The sequence below is a fragment of the Pongo pygmaeus genome, chromosome 8 (genome assembly GCF_028885625.2).
Source record: "Pongo pygmaeus isolate AG05252 chromosome 8, NHGRI_mPonPyg2-v2.0_pri, whole genome shotgun sequence".
In the NCBI taxonomy this organism is placed as follows: Eukaryota; Metazoa; Chordata; class Mammalia; order Primates; family Hominidae; genus Pongo; species Pongo pygmaeus.
In genome coordinates this window covers 19562603-19583416 of record NC_072381.2, presented here as the reverse complement: position 1 = coordinate 19583416, position 20814 = coordinate 19562603, and the positions used below count along the sequence as shown (strand labels likewise).

The following is a 20814-nucleotide window of genomic DNA, read 5'->3' as shown; positions in this document are numbered from 1 at the left end:
GCAAAAAAATTAAACAAAAGCGTATTTCTGGGAATGGGTTTTCTGGGATCTTGTAAACACTGGAGATACAGAATCTTTCAGATTATATAAACACTGAGGCTTTGGTGGTGTAGGGCCCCCAGCTAACCTCACAGAGGCTGTGTTATTACAGTCTGTTTCAGATATTCCCTAGCTTATTGGAAAATTTTATCTAGTTCCCAGAGAAAGCTGTAGTCTACTCAACTTCATTTCAATGTGCTTATGATATTTAATATATACCAAGATAACTTTCAATCAGTGACTCAACTCATGAAAATATATCTAGGAAAAAATAACTCACACTAAAGAAGATCTAGAAATATATTAACATGAGTAAAACATTAGTGAGTGATACAATTATTAATTTCTAAATATGTTCATCTCTTTTTTGTTTTCTTTTTAAAATTAATTCAACTAACACATTTAATCTTAGTATAGATTAAAAGAACCTTTTAATATTTTGGACTATGCTTACATTTTAAGCAATTAAGAAAATAAAAGCATCACCCAGCCAAATGAATTCCTGTAAGTCTGCGATAATCAGGATAATCACCTAATTCCACAGTTTAGTTTCCACCAGAGTGGGACAATTAAGGGAATTCTAATTAACCATTAAGAAATAAACAACTAAAATGAATACAGGATGTTCTCTTGGTGCAAAGTACAACAGATTTTTTTTTGTTTTAAAGTATCTAGGCCAGGCATGGTGGCTCACCTACGTAATCCCAGCACTTTGGGAGGCTGAGGCAGGTGAATCACTTGAGGTCAGGACTTCGAGACCAGTCTGGCCAACATGGAGAAACCCAGTCTCTACTAAACATACAAAAATTAGCTGGGCACGGTGGCGCATGCCTGTAATCTCAGCTGCTCGGGAGGCTGAAGCAGAACTACTTGAACCCAAGAGGCAGAGGTTGCAGTGAGCCAAGATCGTGCCACTGCACTCCAGCCTGGGCAACAGAGTGAGACTCCATCTCAAAAAAAATTTTTTTAATTAAAAAAAAATTTTTTAAGTGTGTAGATTATGCAACAAGGGAAATAATATATACTAGCATTTTGTAAAGGGAAAAAACCTTGTTAGACAAAAGAAGCCAAAAAAGCTTTATGGTACATTATTTTGGTAGGGAACTTGGGAATAAGGTATGGTTCAAGGACATTTGCATATGAGGACTGTAGCATTATTGTGGGGTGAATTACATCCTTTCCCCCAAAATTCCTAAGTTGAAGTCCCAACCCCTGGTATCTCAAATGAAGTCATATTTTGAAATAAGGCCTTTAAAGAGATAATTAAGGTTAAATGAGATAATATGGGTAAGCTATAATCCATGTTATTATATTTAAAGATAGGGCTGTAACAAAGGTCTTTTTTTTTTTTTTTGAGACTAAGTCTCGCTCCGTCGCCCAGGCTGGAGTGCAGTGGTGCAATCTCGGCTCACTGCAAGCTCCGCCTCCTGTGTTCACGCCATTCTCCTGCCTCAGCCTCCCGAGTACCTGAGACTACAGCCGTCCGCCACCACCCCCAGCTAATTTTTTTGTATTTTTAGTAGAGACGGGGTTTCACCGTGTTAGCCAGGATGGTCTTGATCTCCTGACCTCATGATCCGCCCGCCTCAGCCTCCCAAAGTGCTGGGATTACAGGCGTGAGACACCATGCCTGGCCAAGAAAGGTCCTTAAATTGAACTGAAGCCCTAAGGGTGGAGCAGTAATCCAATGTGACTTCTGTCCTTAGAAAGCATGAGACAGATGCCAGGCATGAACATGTTAAACATCCCTAATCTGAAAATCCAAAATTGGTAATGCTTCAAAAGTCAAAATGTTTTCAGCACGGAGTTATGACGTCAGTGAAAAATTCCACACCTGGTTTCATGTGATGGGTCATATATATTATCTAAAATATTGTATAAAATTACCTTCAGGCTATATGCATAGGTGTATATGAAACATAAGTGAATTTTGTGTTTGGATCTGGGCCCCATTCCCAAGATATCTCATGTATATGCAAATACTCCAAACTCTGAAAAAATAAAAAATTCAAAACACTTCTGGTCCCAAGGATTTCCAATAAGGAATACTCAACAGGTACATGCACAGAGGAAAGAACTTGTAGTAACACAAGCAGAAGAAAATCATCTTCAAGCTGTGGAGAGAGGCCTCAGAAGAAACCAAGCCTGCTGACACTTTGATCCTGGACTTCCGGCCTCCAGAACTGTGAGAAAGTTAACTTCTCTTGTTTAAGATGCCTAGTCTGTGGTATTTTATTATGACAGCCCAAGCAAACTAATATAGGCACGAAAATGTAAAGATAGAAAATATAGAAACACATGAATAATATTTATTTAATTTTAGGGGGCTTCTTAAGCTTAACGACAAAGGCAGAAGCAATAAAAGAAAATCTTGACTAAATTAAACAAATTGGAAAAAAAGTTTTCATCAAAATTACTAGAAACAATATGCAAAGACAACAAAAATCAAGAAAAACATATTTACATTATATCTTATAAAAAAGGTTAATATAGTTAATGAAGACAGACCACTTCTGAATGAATACAAGAAAACAAGAAGCTCAACAGAAATTCTTGGCAAGAAAATAAATGGATAATTCTCAAAAGAAGAAAAATAAATGTTTAATAATTAGCACATGAATTTTAAAAAAAGATTCAACCTCATTATTAATCACAGATGTAAATTAAAACAATCTATAATTTCATCTGCTTGATTAGGAAATTTTTCCATTTAAAAAACTGAAATTTCTTTTTAAAAAGTTTGGTGAGAATTTAAAGAAATTGACAAATTATTTCATCTAAATTAAAAAAGGAAAGGAACCTGATGGGAGTGGTGAGATTATAAGAAAGGTTCAAGTTTTTGAATTACAGAGACAGGGAAAGATATCCACAGACTCTGGAGAGGCCAATCGTGGTGGCTCAGTAATCGCAGTACTTTGGGAGGCCAAAGCAGGTAGATTGCTTGAGCTCAGGAGTTTGAGACTAGCCTGGGCAACATGGCAAAATCCTGTCTCTATTAAAAATACAAAAAATTAGCTGGACGTGCTGGCACATGTGCCTGTGGTCATGGCTACTTGAGAGGCTGAGGCGGAAGGATTGCTGGAGCCTGTGAAGTTTAGGCTGCAGTGAGCTGTGATCATGCTATTATACTTCAGCCTGGGTGACAGAGTGAGACTATGTCTCAAAAAAATTTTTTTAAAAAGACTCCAGAGAATCAAACAACAAGCAACCTCAACAGAGAGTATGTGAAGAAACAGCCCTAAGAACACGGGGTTAGGCGAAAATTTACATTTGATACAAATTCTTAATTGACAATATATATTAAAGTCATACTTTTACATATTTTTAAGCTCACAAATAACCTTATAAAAAGCCATTTATGACAAACTGAGAGCCAATAGAATAATGAAAGGGGAAAAGTTGAAAGCATTCCCTTTGAGAACTGGAACAAGACAAGGATGCCCACTCTCACTACCTCTATTCAACAGAGTAGTGGAAGCCCTAGCTAGAGCAATCAGACAAGAGAAAGAAATAAAGGACATTTAAATTGGTAAGGAGGAAGTCAAACTCTCACTGTTTGCTGATGATATGATCATATACCTAGAAAACCCTAAAGACTCCTCCGAAAAGCTCCTAAAACTGATAAATGAATTCAACAAAGTTTCAGGATACAAAATTAACATACACAATTCAGTAGCTCTGCTATACAACAACAATGACAAAGCTGGGAATCAAATCAAGAACTCAACCACTTTTACAAGAGCTGTAAAAAAAAAAAAAAAAAAAAAAAAAAAATTGGAATTATACCTAACCAAGGAGGTGAAAGACCTCTACAAGGAAAACTATTAAACACTGCTGAAAGAAATTACAGGCAACACAAACAAATGGAAACACGTCCCATGTTTGGGGATGGGTAGAATCAATATTGTGAAAATGACCATCCTGCCAAAAGCAATCTACAAATTCAATGTAGTTCCCATGAAAATACCACCATCATTCTCACAGAACTAGAAAAAAACAATCCTAAAATTCATATGGAACAGAAAAGAGCCCACATAGCCAAAGCAAGACTAACCAAAAAGAACAAATCTGAAGGCATCACATTACGTGACTTCAAACTGTACTATACGGCCATAATCACCAAAACAGCATGGTAGTGGTATAAAAATAGGAACATAGACCAATGGAACAGAATAGAGAACCAATAAATAAACCCCAAATACTTACAGCCAACTGATCTTTGACAAAGCAAGCAAAAACATAAATTACAGAAAGGACACCCTATTCAAAAAATGGTGCTGGCATAATTGGCAAGCCACATGCAGGAAAATGCAACTGGATCCTCATCTCTCACCTTATACAAAAATCAACTCAAGATGGATCAAGGACTTAAATCTAAGACCTGAAACTATAAAAATCGGAAAAACCCTTCTAGCCATTGGCTTAGACAAAGACTTCACGACCAAGAACCCAAAAGCAAATTCAACAAAAACAAAGATAAACAAGTGGGACTTAATTAAAGAGCTGCTGCGTAGCAAAAGGAACAGTGAGGAGAGTAAACAGACAACCTACAGAGTGGGAGAAAAATCTTCACAATATATACCTCTGACAAAGGACTAACATCCAGAATCTACAATGAACTCGAACAAACTAGCAAGAAAAAAACAATCCCATCAAAAAGTAGGCTAAGGACATAAATAGACAATTTTTCAAAGAAGGTATACAAATGGTCAACAAACATATGAAAAAATGTCCAACATCACTAATGATAAGGGAAATGCAAATCAAAACCACAATGTGATACCACCCTATTAGTGCAAGAATGGCCATAATCACAAAATCAAAAAATAATAGATGTTGGTGTGGATGTGGCGCAAAGGAAACACTTTTACACTGCTGGTGGGAATGTAAACTAGTACAACCACTATGGAAAACAGTGTGAATAGTCCTTAAAGAACCAAGAGTAGAAATACCATTTGATCCAGCAAGCCCACTACTGGGTATCTACCCAGAGGAAAAGAAGTAATTATATGAAAAAACATACTTGCACAAGCATGTTTATAGCAGCACAGTTCACAGTTTCAAAAATATGTAACCAAATGCCCACCAGTCAATGAGTAGATAAAGAAAGAGTAGATAAAGATATATATATGTATATATACACTATATATACATATGTGTATATATACACACATATATCTGTATATATATATATACACACATATATCTGTATATATATACAGATATATATATCTGTATATATATATAGATATATGTGTGTATATATATATATACAGATATGTGTGTGTGTGTGTGTGTGTATATATATATATACAGCAACCTGTATATATATATGTGTGTGTGTGTGTGTATATATATCTATACAGCAACCTGGATGGAACTAGAGACTGTTATTCTAAGTAAACTAACTTGGGAATGGAAAACCAAATATCCTATGTTCTTACTCGTAAGTGGGAGCTAAGCTATGAGGATGCAAAGGCATAAGAATGATACAATGGACTTTGAGGACTCAGGAAAGGGTGGGTGGTGGAAGAGAGGTGAGGGATTAAAAAACTACAAATTGGGTTCACTGTGTACTGCTCATGTGATGAGTGCACCAAAATCTCTCAAATCACCACTAAAGAACATACTCATGTAACCAGATACCACCTATTCCCCCAAAACCTATGGAAATAAAAAAATGAATAAAATTAAAATTAAATTTAAAAATAAAAGAAATAAAAAAAGAAATTACCGTATAAGAAATTGTGGTAGGCTATTGGTTCTCTATACAAATATACATTCCCTTCCTCTTTCCTAGTAATACAACTTAGTTTTGAATAAACCCATTTCATAGATTTCCTTATGATTTAACCACACAACAAAATTTTGTTTAATTCATTATAAGTAGAATTAATACACAAAAGCTTCAAGAAAACAATTTTAAAAGACACCAAGTATGTGTTCTTCCTTTGCCTCTTTCCCTGCCTTATTTTTTCTTGCCAGCCAGATGAAAGCTATAATAACCAGAGCTAAAGCAGTCTCTTGAATTATCATTCCTCTCACAATATTTCAGGCAGCCCCCTCTCCGTCTCCACTCTCACTGTACTGCTCTAGTGCAGTTCATTACTTTTTATCCTCACTATTGGACTAGCCATCTATTAGAAGAATCGACTTATCTGTGTAATATCCTTCTATACTTGCTAGTAGGAGGTACTGTATTAATATTTATTGAATGCAAAATATCATGTTCTAAGAACAGATTTTCAATGAGCTTATAGTGGATTTGTGTTTTCATTTAGGTTTTAGTAATATTTAGGCATGGTGAGGCCAACAGATCAGGAAATGACTGCCATGGAAAAGATAGGTTTTTATACTCACAGAACCTGAGTGAAGGGAGAACACTTCACTGTAGGGAGGCTACACAGGGAAACACTCGGATTGATCCGGAGGCAGAAGGAGATGCAAAATTGTGGGCAAGAGCCTTTATTGTAGTTTCTATGAGAAGCAGATTTACAATTGGCTAGTTTGAATAATTTCAGTAAACTCTGGGGCATGGTGGCTCTTCCTAGTCTCTGGTACTTACCCTAGGATGATTAGGGCAGGTGGATAGTGGCTCTGAGTGTGAGGGCTTCATAAAGGAAGTAGGTGGAGATGTGGGCTCTAGAGTGGTTGGTTTGCATTTGAAAAATGCACTCAAGAGGAAGTGCTTTACTATTGCTAGGAAGCATCAGAATACAGAAAATAAGACATAGTGAATATGATTTGTATACCCAGCTCCCCTATTCTGGTGACACTCCTTCATCGATAAGGTCACCAAGGTGGAGTTCCAGTAGGCATGTTTGTCTAATGTATCCTGCCATCCGTCTACAATAACTAGTCTGAGGGTGGCCATTTGACCCAAGATAGGTCAGAGAATTTAGAAATAAAACTAAAGGATGCCTGCAACAATGTGTCCAGGCTCGTGTATTCCCCGGAGTCATGTTTTCTGTATGTATGGTAAAGTAGAGATGGACGTTCCGCAGAAAGAGAAATTAAATAGATGAGCTGAAAGACACAGTTTCTGTCACCCAGGTTGGAGTGCAGTGGTGAGATCATGACTCACTGCAGCCTCAACCTCCCAGGCTCAAGTGATCTTGCCTCAGCCTTCTAAGTAGCTGGGACCACAGGTGTACACCACCGCAGCAGCCAATTTTTAAATTTTTTTTGTAGAGATGGGGTCTCACTATGTTGCCCAGGCTGAACTTCTGAGCTCAAGTGATCTTCCTGCCTCAGCCTCCTCCCACAGTGTAGGATTACAGATGTGAGCCACTGCCCCTACCCCCTCTCACTTTTTAATCTTTGATTTTCATATCTTCCTGACGTTGTACTGTATTCTTGATCTATGTGTTTCCTTGTACCTTTACATGAACTCCTTTTATTTTGACATTGTTGGCAGTTAGAGTAAATCTAGTTAACATGGAGATTTCCAAGAAATCATCATGAGAATGTACAAAGACTAAAAGACCAAAAAAGTAAGCTAGTGGAAAGAACTCCAAACACACTTGGTTTCTTTTTCTGAACTCCTTCCTGACCTTTTAATCAACGATTTTAAACTCTTCATTTCCCAGTTTCTCTAAGACAACTTTCCAGACAATTTGTGTGAGTCATTTGACTCAAATCCTTCAAGAATCCATTCCATATTAAATATCCTTATTCCCCTCTTAAATGAGATTGTGTATATGCTGGGTCTAGTATGATCTTGTCACCCATTGATTTTTCAATATCTATTCATTTCCTTCCATTGTCTTGATTGTCACTTATTCAATGCACGCTTCTGTAAAACAACTAAACAAGTAGGCATGTATGCAACTGATCAGTGGAGGAATTAGGTTACTATAACACAGAAGTTGTATTCATTGGTCCATGATTTTGACCACTACAGTAATTCTTGTAGCACCAACATAACAGCAGATGAAACCAAAGTGTACTTGCACAGCTGAGCTCAGCAAGTCATAGAGGAATTCCAGGACTGCACAGAGTGTGCTTCAGTCAACGTTTTCAGATGAGTTATCCACGTGCTCTCTTTTGAAAGTGCTTCTTTATTGCCTAGTTCTCCTGGTCTTCGGGTAATTTGCTCTTGCCTTCAAAATTCAACAGCCTTAAACATTTTATACTACGTTTACATCAAGGGTCCTTGCCTCCCACCCACCCCCACTGTTTTAGGTAGAGTCATACATTTACTCAAAAGTTCCTCTATTTATTAGGAATTCAAGATACTTTAAACTGTACTAGTAGTTTGAATATGATTGCTAGTGTTTATATTAGTGCTGGCTAACTAGGTTACCTATGATTACAGTGGCTTGCTCCAGTCCTATTTTTCCAAAGGCTTTCTTCTTTTCATATTATTCAAAACATGAGGTTTTTCAGAAACTTACAGTAAAAAAAAAAAAAATCTGTGTGCGAGTACGTGCATTTGTGTGTGTGCTCCATTAAGTGTAATAGACAAGAAAATTGGTTTCTAGTCCTGGCTTAATATTTGTGCATGTATAAATATCTGTAGATTTTATTGTTAACTGTTTCTTTATGTTTGGCTCAACTAGATGTAATTTTCATGTGTTCCACATTTACTCAAGTTCAACTGTAGCTTATACATCTTATATACTAGTATATATCTGTACCGATATTTCAGGACTAAATAACATATACTTCAATTATGTAGTGGAAAAAATATATATCAGTACAAAGTAGGAGTCTTCTTGATAAACATCAATATTCATTTTGAGTGAAAATAAGTAAAATATAGTTCAGTAAAAATTGAAACACCATATCATCACAAAAACTCTATGCAACGGTCCTACTGACCTAGATCCTAAACATGAAAATTTTCATTGTCATTGAAACAAATTCTAATTAGAAATTACATGAACTGAGGATAATGTTAACATTCAGATTTACAGTTGCCTCTATTTGAACCTAGGGATATTTCAAGGGCTATTTAAGCCTTACTAAAATGTCTGCTCAAATAATTATTTTTTCTTAATAATGTAAATGAACCAAGTTATATCATTGTGCTTGGATTATAATTAAATATAATTACATTAAATAGTAATATTTATCATTATAATATGATTTAAATTACATCTTTAAATATAGACCTTTTTAACATTCAGATGCTAATTTTCTTAATTTTATTGAGAGATAAAGCAGTATTTGATGCTTTCAAGGTATGTAACAAATGGTTTACTTGAATACAATGTTAAAGTAATTAGATTCATCCATGGCTTTGATTTTTTTAATTTAAAATCACTGATTAAAAGTATAATAAACTCAATCACATAGTTCTTTTGATTAAAGAATGGCCTTGGACCAGAAAAAAAGAACTAGTCCCTGATTTTATAAGAAACAAATAATTGGGCTCTAAGGCTTAATGAAGAACAATGCAGTTAGTTGACCATGGTAATGAAGCCTCTCTTCTGAAGCCTGTCTCAAATCAATTCAAGCAATAAAAGAAAGCTAGATTTATAACTGGCAATGACTGAATGTAGAGAGTTGATGTCACAAAGACTATCTCCACCTCTTCGTTCAGAATTTTGTTTAGTGTCAACTTTATTCACTGAGGGTACTTCCTCAAAAGGCTGAACCCAGGAATGCTGGGAGCTTTTGGTTAACACTTTTAGACTATTAGAATCTGAAGGTAAGTATACTTCTCTCTTACATCTTCAGGTTGAATAAAACTGCAAAGGATTGATAGCTTGGTTGTGATTTCTTTTTGTTTATTAATTAAGCAACCATAATCCTCAGACTGTGACCTTAAATACAGCAAATGTATTTGCTTCCAAGGTGGAGAAACTGGAAAACTCAATGTTAAATAATGTCTCTTTATGTAATATTGCATTGTGTGTTAGGTAGTAGATTGCATGTTGTGTTAGGATGGGCTTGATGGTATACTTTTAAAATACCACTTAAATCTTAAAAAGAACTATATATATATATATAACTCAACTATATGTATCTAAAAAACAAGTTGGCTAAGAGGTTCTCCTCTACAGATTCAGGAAGATGAGGCAGATGTAGATATACTATCAGGGATATAAGGCCCCTTTTAACATGCAAGGGAGACCTGATGAGATTTACTTTTGAATTCAAAATAAATCTGTAACGATGAAAATTGTACACTACATTTTAAATATTTCAACTGGAAATGACACATGCTACTTCCTCACAGCACATTGGCCAGTTCTGATTCATATTGACCCGTTTAACTAAAAGGGAGACATGCAGGAAAGAAACTGATATCATTCAAAGAGTAAATATCTCTACCACATGTGGTGATACATTTTCAAAAAGATAGCATCTGTTTATAAATCAATGACAAAGATGTCACCATTCTTACCTTTTGATAATCAAAATTCTTCAATCAATAAAAATCAGTTACCTTTCACTGAAAAGTCAAAATTAATCTTTGTATCCATATATGATATCTAGTTAGTAAAATATGAATTTATATACGGACATGTTATTAATATTGATAAGTAAGTTGGAATACAACATATAATCAGGAGATTAATTATAACAAGCTATTTTTAAACATGACTTTGATACTTTTTGTTAATCAATATTTGCAGGGATGTAGTTACTTCAAATAAGACTACTTTGTCATTTGAGAAGCATTACGTACTTCATCCTGCCAATAAGTAAAGTTTCATTTAAAGTACAGGTTTAAATATATGGATTCTTCTATAAAGAATATATTTAACAAATTATATCAATTGTTGGCAGAAAATTTTAGCTCTAGGTACAAAAGGTACATTGCAGTGTATAAAGAAACCTAGTATAAAAATAGTCATACATAATCAGGTAAAGAAATAAACTGCTATGATGTGGGTCTGATTCAAGTTAAATAATATTTGTAGTTAAGGGTCATATTCTTTCCCCTCCCTTTCCTTACTGAAAATATTTTGAATCCAAAGTAAAACAAACCTGGAACAATAAGGATTATTTGAATATTAAAAATTTTTAAAACATCACTTACAATGCTTTAAAATACTTAAACTAGTATTACTAAAACATTCTACTATTAGAAACACTAATGATATGACTGATATCCCTTATTTTCTTTCAAGACCATTTGAAATCATTGGCAAACTAGATAATGCCAAACATTTCTCCCTGTGGCCTTGGACCAACCCAGTTCTCCCTAGTTTCTTGCTTGCAGTTCTCAAGAAGAAACGACAAATGTGCTAGGAATGCAACATTCCGAGATAAGAAGGAACGTTCTAGAACAGCCCAGTCTTGGTTCCAATTTCTTTTAGAAACAGAACATCCTTTCATGCTTTCACCTGAGGTATAAAACCCAGGGCGGACTTTGCCAGATCATCAGCTGTGGTGCAACAGGGTCTTGCACAGATGAGATTCCATCCATCCCGGGCAGCTTTCCTGAGCCTTGGGGGACCAGCTTAATGATGAACCCTAATCTTCTGTTGTCCCTTGCTGCCTATCTGTAGGTAATAAACCCGCTTTACGTAACTAGTGTATGAGGATTCTGTCTCACCAGACTCAGCAAGTTGGTAACCAGTAGACAGTGAACCTGCTTGACAGATATGTCAGGTGCTATGTGACTGCTGTTACCTCCAAGTTGTTTATCATTATTTTAGTAGTATTCTATGATGTTATGGCTAAATATGGCTGTTTCCATGCCATTAAGCATCAGGAAGGAAATCACCTCAGCTGATATTTGGTTTAACATCTAGCTATTTCAATTTTTCAGAGTCTTAAGGATTCAATTAAATATGATGGTGTTGATGAGTGATGGCAATCATATCAAACATTGCTTGAGTAGTTACCATGAAGAGTTATTGTATAAAGCACTTGGCATATAGTAACTTTTAAATCCACACTATCATTCTAATAATATAAGGCAGGTTCTTTTTTCCTTTTTTTTTTTTTTTAATCCCAGCTACTCAGGAGGCTGAGACATGAGAATCACTTGGACCCAGGAGGTGGAGTTTGCAGTGAGCTGAGATCGTGCCATTGCACTCCAGCCTGGCGACAGAGAGAGACTGTCTCAAAATAAATAAATAAATAAATAAATACATACATACATGTCACTTTTAATTATTTCATTAGGGTGAGATGTGCATTACTTTTCTACTCATTGCCTTCTTTTTCTTGTCTGACATTTACTTTAAAAGAAGACTGCGAGCGATCTGAATGCAATACTCAGAGCACTCAAATGTGAGCAGAAATACAGCTTTTCATGTAAACTAAGTGAAGAAGGTAAGTTCTGAAGTTAAACCCTATGGAGTTCTCTTTATAGATTTATTTGTGTGTGAACTTTATATAGAGCAATCACTACTTTGCGATCTCCCAAGTTCAATTTGAATCCAGAGTGATGCTGCATTGAGATCATTATCATCATGCCACGATTTTTCACTACAGATCAATCACTGTTTAAAGGACACTCAGGAGTCATACATACAGTTTTTAACAGGAAAAAATGAAAGATGTGAAAGTGGCTATAATAAAAAAGAATGTCTTTTTACATTATGTGTGAAGACAACACCTAAGACATCTGAAATTATAATAATGCCAGCTTCTTTTATTTTACCCTCAAGGTATTTTTTTCTTTTCATAATTAAGATTATTTGGGGGGTGTGAGTGTTTTGCTATGTATGAATGTAGGGAAAGATTGAGTAGCTACTGTCAGAAGATTCTGGAAACATTCTCTGTTCCCTAAATTATCTCTTCCTCTTCCTTGAACTGAAAACTGGTCACCATTCAATTGAATTTTCTAGATATTCAGTTGAAAAGGCAACATCTTATACCATTATTGGATTCTATCCTGAGGTCATGGGTTTACCAGTGTCTTCGAGCAGTTCACAGAGGGGTCTTGGAAATAGAAAACATGGGGCGGGGGTGGGGAACACACTAGGGAAGGAGACAAATGCCAGGAATTAAGAAAGGGGCACTGAAAAGGGAAACAGAAAAATCCACAGAACTGAACACTCTGGAATGCACACATTTCAGCCCAGCTCTCCGTAGATGTGTGCAGTGCATTGCACAAAGCTTTCTGCAGACTAGAAAATCGATGTTTGCAGAACATGTGAAAATGAAGAAACAAAATAGAATAGGATTCTAAATGTGATAATGTGATGTAAAAAGTGTTGTCCCTAAAGCAATTAAGAAGCCTTGCAGTGTAGCTCATTTATATGTATTGGCCAATGAATATTCAGATGCTTGCTATATCTCATGTGTTTTTCAAAGTACCTTGTATAGAGTTAATAATCTAATCCTCATAAGAACTTTATGAGATAGAAGCATTATTATTACTATTTTATAGATGAAAAACATAAGGCAAAAGAAGATCATGTCATTTGCCTAAAATCATAGAGTAGATAGCAAATGGGTAAGCTAGGACTAACACCTAGTGGTCTTATTGCTGATCTGGGATCTTAACAGCTGACACAAACGCTACTTAGTATTAATAGTAAGCTCCCTGAGTATCAGGTGAATGACTGTACTTAAGAAATGACTGTACTTTAAGTAAGGTTCTGAAATTTTAGAAGTCATTTAAATTTTGAACTTTAGAATTACAATGATAGGATATCCCTTTCTTTTCAATATGAATTGTCTTCCTACTTCTTTGTTCTGTGGAATGGTTGCTGCATTTTATAAGATTTCTGTACAAACCATTTTTAAACCAACTTGAATAAAAAGGAGACACATCAAATTTATAATCTGTCATTTATTTTTCTATGAATAAGCTACTTGCTTCCTTATTAACTTGTCCAAAAAGGAGAGAGGCTTCTTACTGTGTTCCTGGACAGACTACAGAATATGCCCATTATTTTGCTTTATTTTTCTTTTTAGAAAAATACATTTGATAGTAAGTTGAAGATAGCACCATAATGTATCCAGAATGCAAAGAAATAAAAAAGAATATGTCTAGCTTTATGTTGGCTATTTTCTAAATATTATCTAACAAATTGAGTTGTAAGTTTTTGAATAGAAAGTGAGAAAGAAATATGAAACTTAAATAGCTTTCCTATTTGCAGCTAAAGTAGATAACTACCAAATATGTACCATACATATTATGGTATATATAATGTGTGTGTGTGTGTGTGTGTATGTGTGCACGGACAGTCCTGGATTTACAACGGTTTGATTTATAATCCTTCAACTTTACAATGGGTTTATCAGGACATAACCTCATCACAAATCCAGGAGCTTCTGCATTTACAATGATTTGACTTACAATTTTTTGACTTTATAATGGGTTTATTGGATATGGAATGCATTTTCAACTTATATGGGTTTATCCATATATAACACCATCATAAGTCCAGGAATATTTGTATTGCCATTATATATAGATATATATAATTTATATGTATGTATCATATAATTATATATATATATCGTATGTATAATCCACCTTTCCTCATTTCTACTCACAACCAATTTAAAATTTGCTCTCAATGATTCTGAAATTTAAAAACATATGCATAAATTCCAGAGTTTTATCAGATAATTGTAGGGAAATCGCAGAGACTACCTATTATGATCCTGTTGTTTTGTGGATAAGGAACCTGAGGCTCTAAAAGAATATGATTAAATTAATATGATTAGGGTCAAAATCCGAAAAGAGTACATAAGTCTATAAAATCTATATAAATCTATAAAAATATGGTGATTGCTTTTTGACATTTCCTAGCTAACGTTCTCTCTCACACTTTGAAGCGAATCTTTTCTTGTCTTCAACTGTCCCTAGACTGTTCAATTTGATTCCACTCCCAGGAGTGTTTTTATTGGCATCTTTGTTTTTTAATTGTATGGTTTTTGAATGTGGGCTGTTGTTATAGAAGGGAATCCTGTTGGATCAATTTTGAGAGTTCAAATTGTTCCAGCCCCACAGACCTCATCACAGATAAGTTGGACCCATTCATTCTCCAAGTCAGAAAACCTGTCCACTGTTAGTTGCCATTCTCAAACCTGGCTGCATTTTCCAGTGAATACCTGTTGACTCTTTTTGTGATTTTCCTGCCTTCCCCCTTATAGAAATAAATAATACACAAGTCTTGTAACTGTTTGTGGTTTGTCCTATTCGTTTGTATTTTTGGATTTTGTAAGGATGTATTTTCATTTAATTTTGTTGCATATGTTTTTCATGACTTGCTGACTTTGCTAATTAGGTTCTCTGACTGTTTTGTGTGAGGACTTAAGAAAATCCAAAAGCTGTTATGCCACTACTATCGTCATCTTTCCAGAATTCTTGATCTTTTTTCTTTGAGACAGGGTCTGACTGTTACCCAGGCTGGAGTGCAGTGGCTCATTGAAACCTCCAGCTCCTGGGCTTAGCCTCTTGCAATTCTCCTGCCTCAGCCTCCTGAGTAGCTGGGACTACAGGCACAAGCCACAATGCCTGGCTTATGTTTTAATTTTCAATTTTTTTTTTTCAGACGGAGTCTTGCTCCATCACCTTAGCTGGAATGCAGTGGCACGATCTTGGCTCACTGCAAACCTCTGCCTCCCTGGTTCAGGCAATTCTCATGCCTCAGCCTGCTGAGTAGCTGGGATTACAAGCATGTGCCACAACACCCAGCTAATTTTTCTATTTTTAGTAGAGTTGGAGTTTCACCATGTTGGCCAGGCTAGTCTCGAACTCCTGGCCTTAATTAATCCACCTGCCTCAACCTCCCAAAGTGCTGGATTGCAGGAATGAGCCACAGTGCCCGGCCTAAAATTTTTATAGGGATGGGAGTTTCGCTATGTTGCCCAGGTTAGTCATTCCTTTCATTTAAAAAGTTTTAGTGATTTATAATTTACATGCCATTAAGTTTAGCCACATAACATTTAATGTTTCTAATATGTTTATGAAGTTGTACAATGATCACTATAAACAACATTAGAATATTTTTATCACTCCATGAAGAAACCCAATATCAATTAGCAGCCATTCCCCTTTCCCCATTCCCTCACACCTAAGTAACCACTCACCTCCTCTCTGTCTCTATACATTTGTCTGTTCTGTACCTTTCATATAAATGGTAGCATACAATATGTGGGGATTTTTTGTGATTAGTAAAATGTGACAGAAATAAACATTCAGTCATTTTTTAAGTTATTTCACATGCAGAACATCAACAACTTCATGATAAATTGTGTGGTGACCTGGTAGTTTATGATCTGAAGTTGGTTTCCTAATACAGGGCAATAAAGCACCATTTGAGAATATGGCATGTTACTAATAATGATGATCACTGTAATAATAAAATGTAACATTAATTTTTCTATGTGCCAAGACTATTCAAAGAACTTCACATATATTAACATATTTAATATTCATGTAAACCTACAATGAAAATACTACTTTCATCTTCTCAATTTTATTGATGAGGAAACTGACGCAAAGCGAAATGAAGAAACTTACCTGAGCCAGATGACACAGCCAGATGCCATGCCCACATAGTTTGACTCAAGGCTCCTTGTTCTTAACCACTATGATAAAGTGCCTTTCTGACTTTGACGTGTTTTGTTAAATACCATTCTCATCTTCTAAAGTGGCAACTGCAGAAAGCAACTTAGTGTAACTTACACTCTAAGCTCCTTCTGATCACCCATGTTACACAGCCCTGATATTTCACCGGCATAAAGCTAAACACTAAGATGATTAAAAAGAATGTTGTTTAGTTCCATTCATAGTCTTTCAAACTTTCTCATAATTTTTTCATTTTTTTTATCTTAACTGAAAAACAATTTGAAAATCCTTGTTAATTGTAGATGGCTGGGCTGTTAAAAACCAATGGCTACTTTTTCTGAAAATGCATTAAATGTGTAATTTACTATATTCAACTATAATTGACAACATGATGCCTCTTTACTTGATGAAAAAGAAAGAACTATAGGCCTAAAAGCAGTTGATCACTAAATGTAAGATATTAAAGTATAACTTAGTAAGCCAAGTGTTGGCTTCAATTGAACAAAATTAATTGTAATCACGTAAACTCTCACAGAACTCTATTACAAAAAAGGGAAGAAAGAGTGCAGACTTCCACATGAAACTAGCAAAGCTAGAATAATAACTCTCAGTTTCCTTCCGTCCTGAATCAACCCATCTAGGAATCATTCTGCTTCCCTTGAGAGGAAAGGAATTTCTCTTATTGAATAAAGCTTCTTTCTTTATAAAATCTTAGAGAAAGTTTTGAAGAATTTTTCCTTTTCAAGTTGCCAGAATCATTTCTAGATTGAGTTACTAACCATAATAGAATTTCAACATATTACTTGGAAAGTTACTAGGAGAGAGTTCAAGAAGCATATTCTCACATCTAAGATTCCCTTTACACAAATACATGTGCAAAACCTCATCTTCTTTCATTAAGACACCCTCTCCCCAGCATCTTGAAGCCCAAATCCTGTCACCTGCATGACATAGATACCTGGAGCTACATGCTCCTTACATGGTATGAAACACATAATTTCTGATTTTATATAACATAAGGTGGCTGAGTAACAACCACCTTTTCTGGAAACATAGGTTGGAGGAGAGGGAATTCAAAGTTTAAAGAATGTATTTCTAAGCAGAATCTTTTGAAACAGTACCGCTCATAAAAAGAGCAGATGCTCTAACACTACGAAAAAACCAAAGTCACATTTTTGAACTGCCTCAGTGAAATGATATTTTAATATGAGAGCAACAATAAAATTAAATAGCATTCAGGTTTAGCTCTTTTAGTCGCAGAGGCTTACTGCCAAGTGAATCAGTATAGAAAACCACAGAAGGCATATCTTTCATTGGCAGTATATCTCACACAGGATTATTTTGGAAACCAAATGGAATAATTCCTCTGAAAGAACCTTGCAAACTGTGAAATTGTACAAATGTATTTATAATTATTTTTGACATTTTCTGGGTAGTTTTGTAAAGAGAATCGAAGTGTAGTTATACTTCTCATTTAGAAACGTGGTAAGTGGCAGTACTTTTTTTTTCAAGTTACTGTTCACAGGCTGGAGTAGCATCTTCAAATCTCCAAAGCACAGCTCTCAGCTCAATTTCTGCTTGAATTTTGCCTGATTGAATTTATTTCTTATAGATGCACTAACTACCACATTTTTAACCTGTTTTTACTGGTTCATTTATAATTAGTTTAAATTAGGTAAATACATGTAAATATTAGGCTCACATTTAAAATTGTGTTGAAAAACAAATTCAGAAGGGAAAAAATATTCATGTTAGAAAGTGGATGGTATGGAAGGAAGAGGGGAGTTACTTGTGCAATTGAAAAATGAAGAAGATATTGCTACGGCCTAACTGTTTATTCTCCTCCCTTCATTCCTATGTTGAAATCCTAAACCCAAAGGTGACAGTGTCCACAGATGGGGTCTTCAGGAAGATGACTAGGTCATGAGGGCTCTGCCCTCATGAATGGGATTAGTGCCCTTATAAAATAGGCCCAAGGGAGCTCATTTTATAAGGGCTCCACTTGGACTCCACCAAGTGAAGACACAGCAAGAAGGTGCCGTATATTAACCAGGAAATGAGCCTTCACCAGATACCAAATCTGCCTGTCTTGATCTTGGACTTCGCAGCCTCCAGAACCACAAGGAAAAAATTTCTGTTGTTTATATGCTACCCAGCTTATGGCATTTTGTAACAGCAACCCAAACAGACTAAGATAGGTATTATCTCTTAACATATAGTTTTAAGTTCATAATTATAAAATTATACCTTTCCATTGATTTGTGTATGTGTACAAAATACATAACAGTAAAGCATTTTAAACATATGTAACAAAAATGAAATGGCTAGATTACACATGTGTTACCAAATGGAAGTGCTTTCTGGAAACTTACCAGTTGTGCAGTTTTTAAATTCAATATCATCAATTGCAGCTCCTCCTCCCAGGTCCCTTGTTCTGATACCTTGAAATATGACTTCAAAATTCCTTAACTTTCCTAGCAGGATGTCAGCGTTTTGCCAATGATTACCAGGGTTCTGCTTACTTTCTTGCCATACTTTTGATAGTCCTTTCTCTGTCTGAAAGTAAAGAAGTTTGTATGAGGGAAATAATCAAACACAAAAGAAGATGACGTAGTATGGGGCAAAACCCAGTTATTTATCTCAAAAGCATTTGACCAATAAAAACTGAAAAAACAAAGAAGCACTGAATCTGTGAAAGCTGATCTTACAAACTGAGTCATTCTCATCAAACCCAACTCAAACACAGTCAAGAGGTCAGGGGTCGGGGAAAGCATTCAGGGCACGTAACACTGCTCCAAAAATATAATTCTCTACAAACCTGGCTCCTGAAACTGACAATTGTAACCTGAAACTAGTTGTATCTGACAGATACTGAAACAATCTGCTGAGACTCTAAAACTAGTTTTACCCATCATGCACCAGTTAGAGCTTTCCAGCTCTGCACAACTTTACTAGTGCCAATGAACTTTCTTTCACAACAGTATGGAACATTTATTTTTTTTTTCCCCCTGAAAAACTTTTATTTTAGTTTCAGGGGTACCTGAGCAGGTTTGCTATACAGGCAAACTCCTGTCTTGGAGGTTTGATGTACAGATTATTTTATCGACCAGGTACTAAGCATAGTACCAAATAATTATTTTTACATTTCTCTTTTATAAAACCTCCAATCTTCCCTTTGTTCTTCAGATATACTGAAGACCACCTGGTCTGTATATATGCCCCAAATTGCAATTCTTGCTTCCCTCAAAAAAATTTTTAGAGATTTTCATCTATATTTTATTTGACTTCAACATATCTCTGATGATAACTATGACATAGTTTATCTCACCGAAACAGAGGCATATTAATCTACTAAAGTATTTCCCAAAATAAAAACTAGCAGAATTAGCAATACACTTATTTTGGAATTTTTAGAGACACCATTATTATAAATTGCTCTACTCGGATCACGAGGTCAAGAGATTGAGACCATCTTGGCCAACATGGTAAAACCCCGTCTCTCCTAAAAATACAAACGTTAGCTGGGCATGGTGGCGTGCACCAGTAGTCCCAGCTACTTGGGAGGCTGAGGCAGGAGAATTGCTTGAACCCAGGAGGCAGAGGTTGCAGTGAGCTGAGATCACGCCACTGCACTCCAGCCTGGCAACAGAGTGAGACTCTACCTCAAAATAAATAAATAAATAAACTAAACTAAAATAAAACAAATTGCCCTACTCAGTAAAATCTACCTTTCCTTGCATTTACACAAATTATTTATATTTGATGAAAACTGAACGATTTACTGAGGCCCTGGGATTCTAGTTCCAGATATCATTAGCTATCCAAACTTCTATTCATGCTGTGTAATTATTCAAGGTGTAGCTTCTTACAAAAAGCTTAAATCACTGACATAGGAAAAGAGAAAAGGAGAAACATGTTGGAGAAATCACTTATCCCTGAAGGATGTAATAAAGGATTTATGAAGTGAATTGAGTGTGGAGGAAAAGTGATAATTTTAACAGCAGTCAGATTCCAAAAATTATATTATTATATAATCATATTATTTTGATTTTCATAAATTCTGTTATAATGTAATTATTAAATAACAACTATAATTATTTTTAAATAAAATTTTTTAATTGAAAAGAAAAAATTAATTTTCTAAAAATCTTATATAAACATGAATACCTGAGGTTGGTTAACTAGTAATTCAATATTCTAATATATGAACAGTCCCAGTATAAGGTAACATGACATAAAATGACATATAATCCCAATGACCGAATAAAAATGACAACTTCATTAAAACAGCATATTAACCAGTTGAGCACAGGACGAGGCTTAGATTGTATACACTG

General features: G+C 35.3%; 1 protein-coding gene across 1 annotated transcript in view; it reads right to left on the bottom strand.

The window, feature by feature from the left end:
* Nucleotides 1-20814, bottom strand: part of MALRD1 (MAM and LDL receptor class A domain containing 1) — a 679682-nt gene that overhangs the window by 257919 nt on the left and 400949 nt on the right. Inside the window, exon 29 of the mRNA XM_054503207.1 lies at nucleotides 18850-19033. Coding sequence (XP_054359182.1) covers nucleotides 18850-19033 — 184 coding nt within the window. The remainder of the gene's footprint in view (nucleotides 1-18849; nucleotides 19034-20814) is intronic.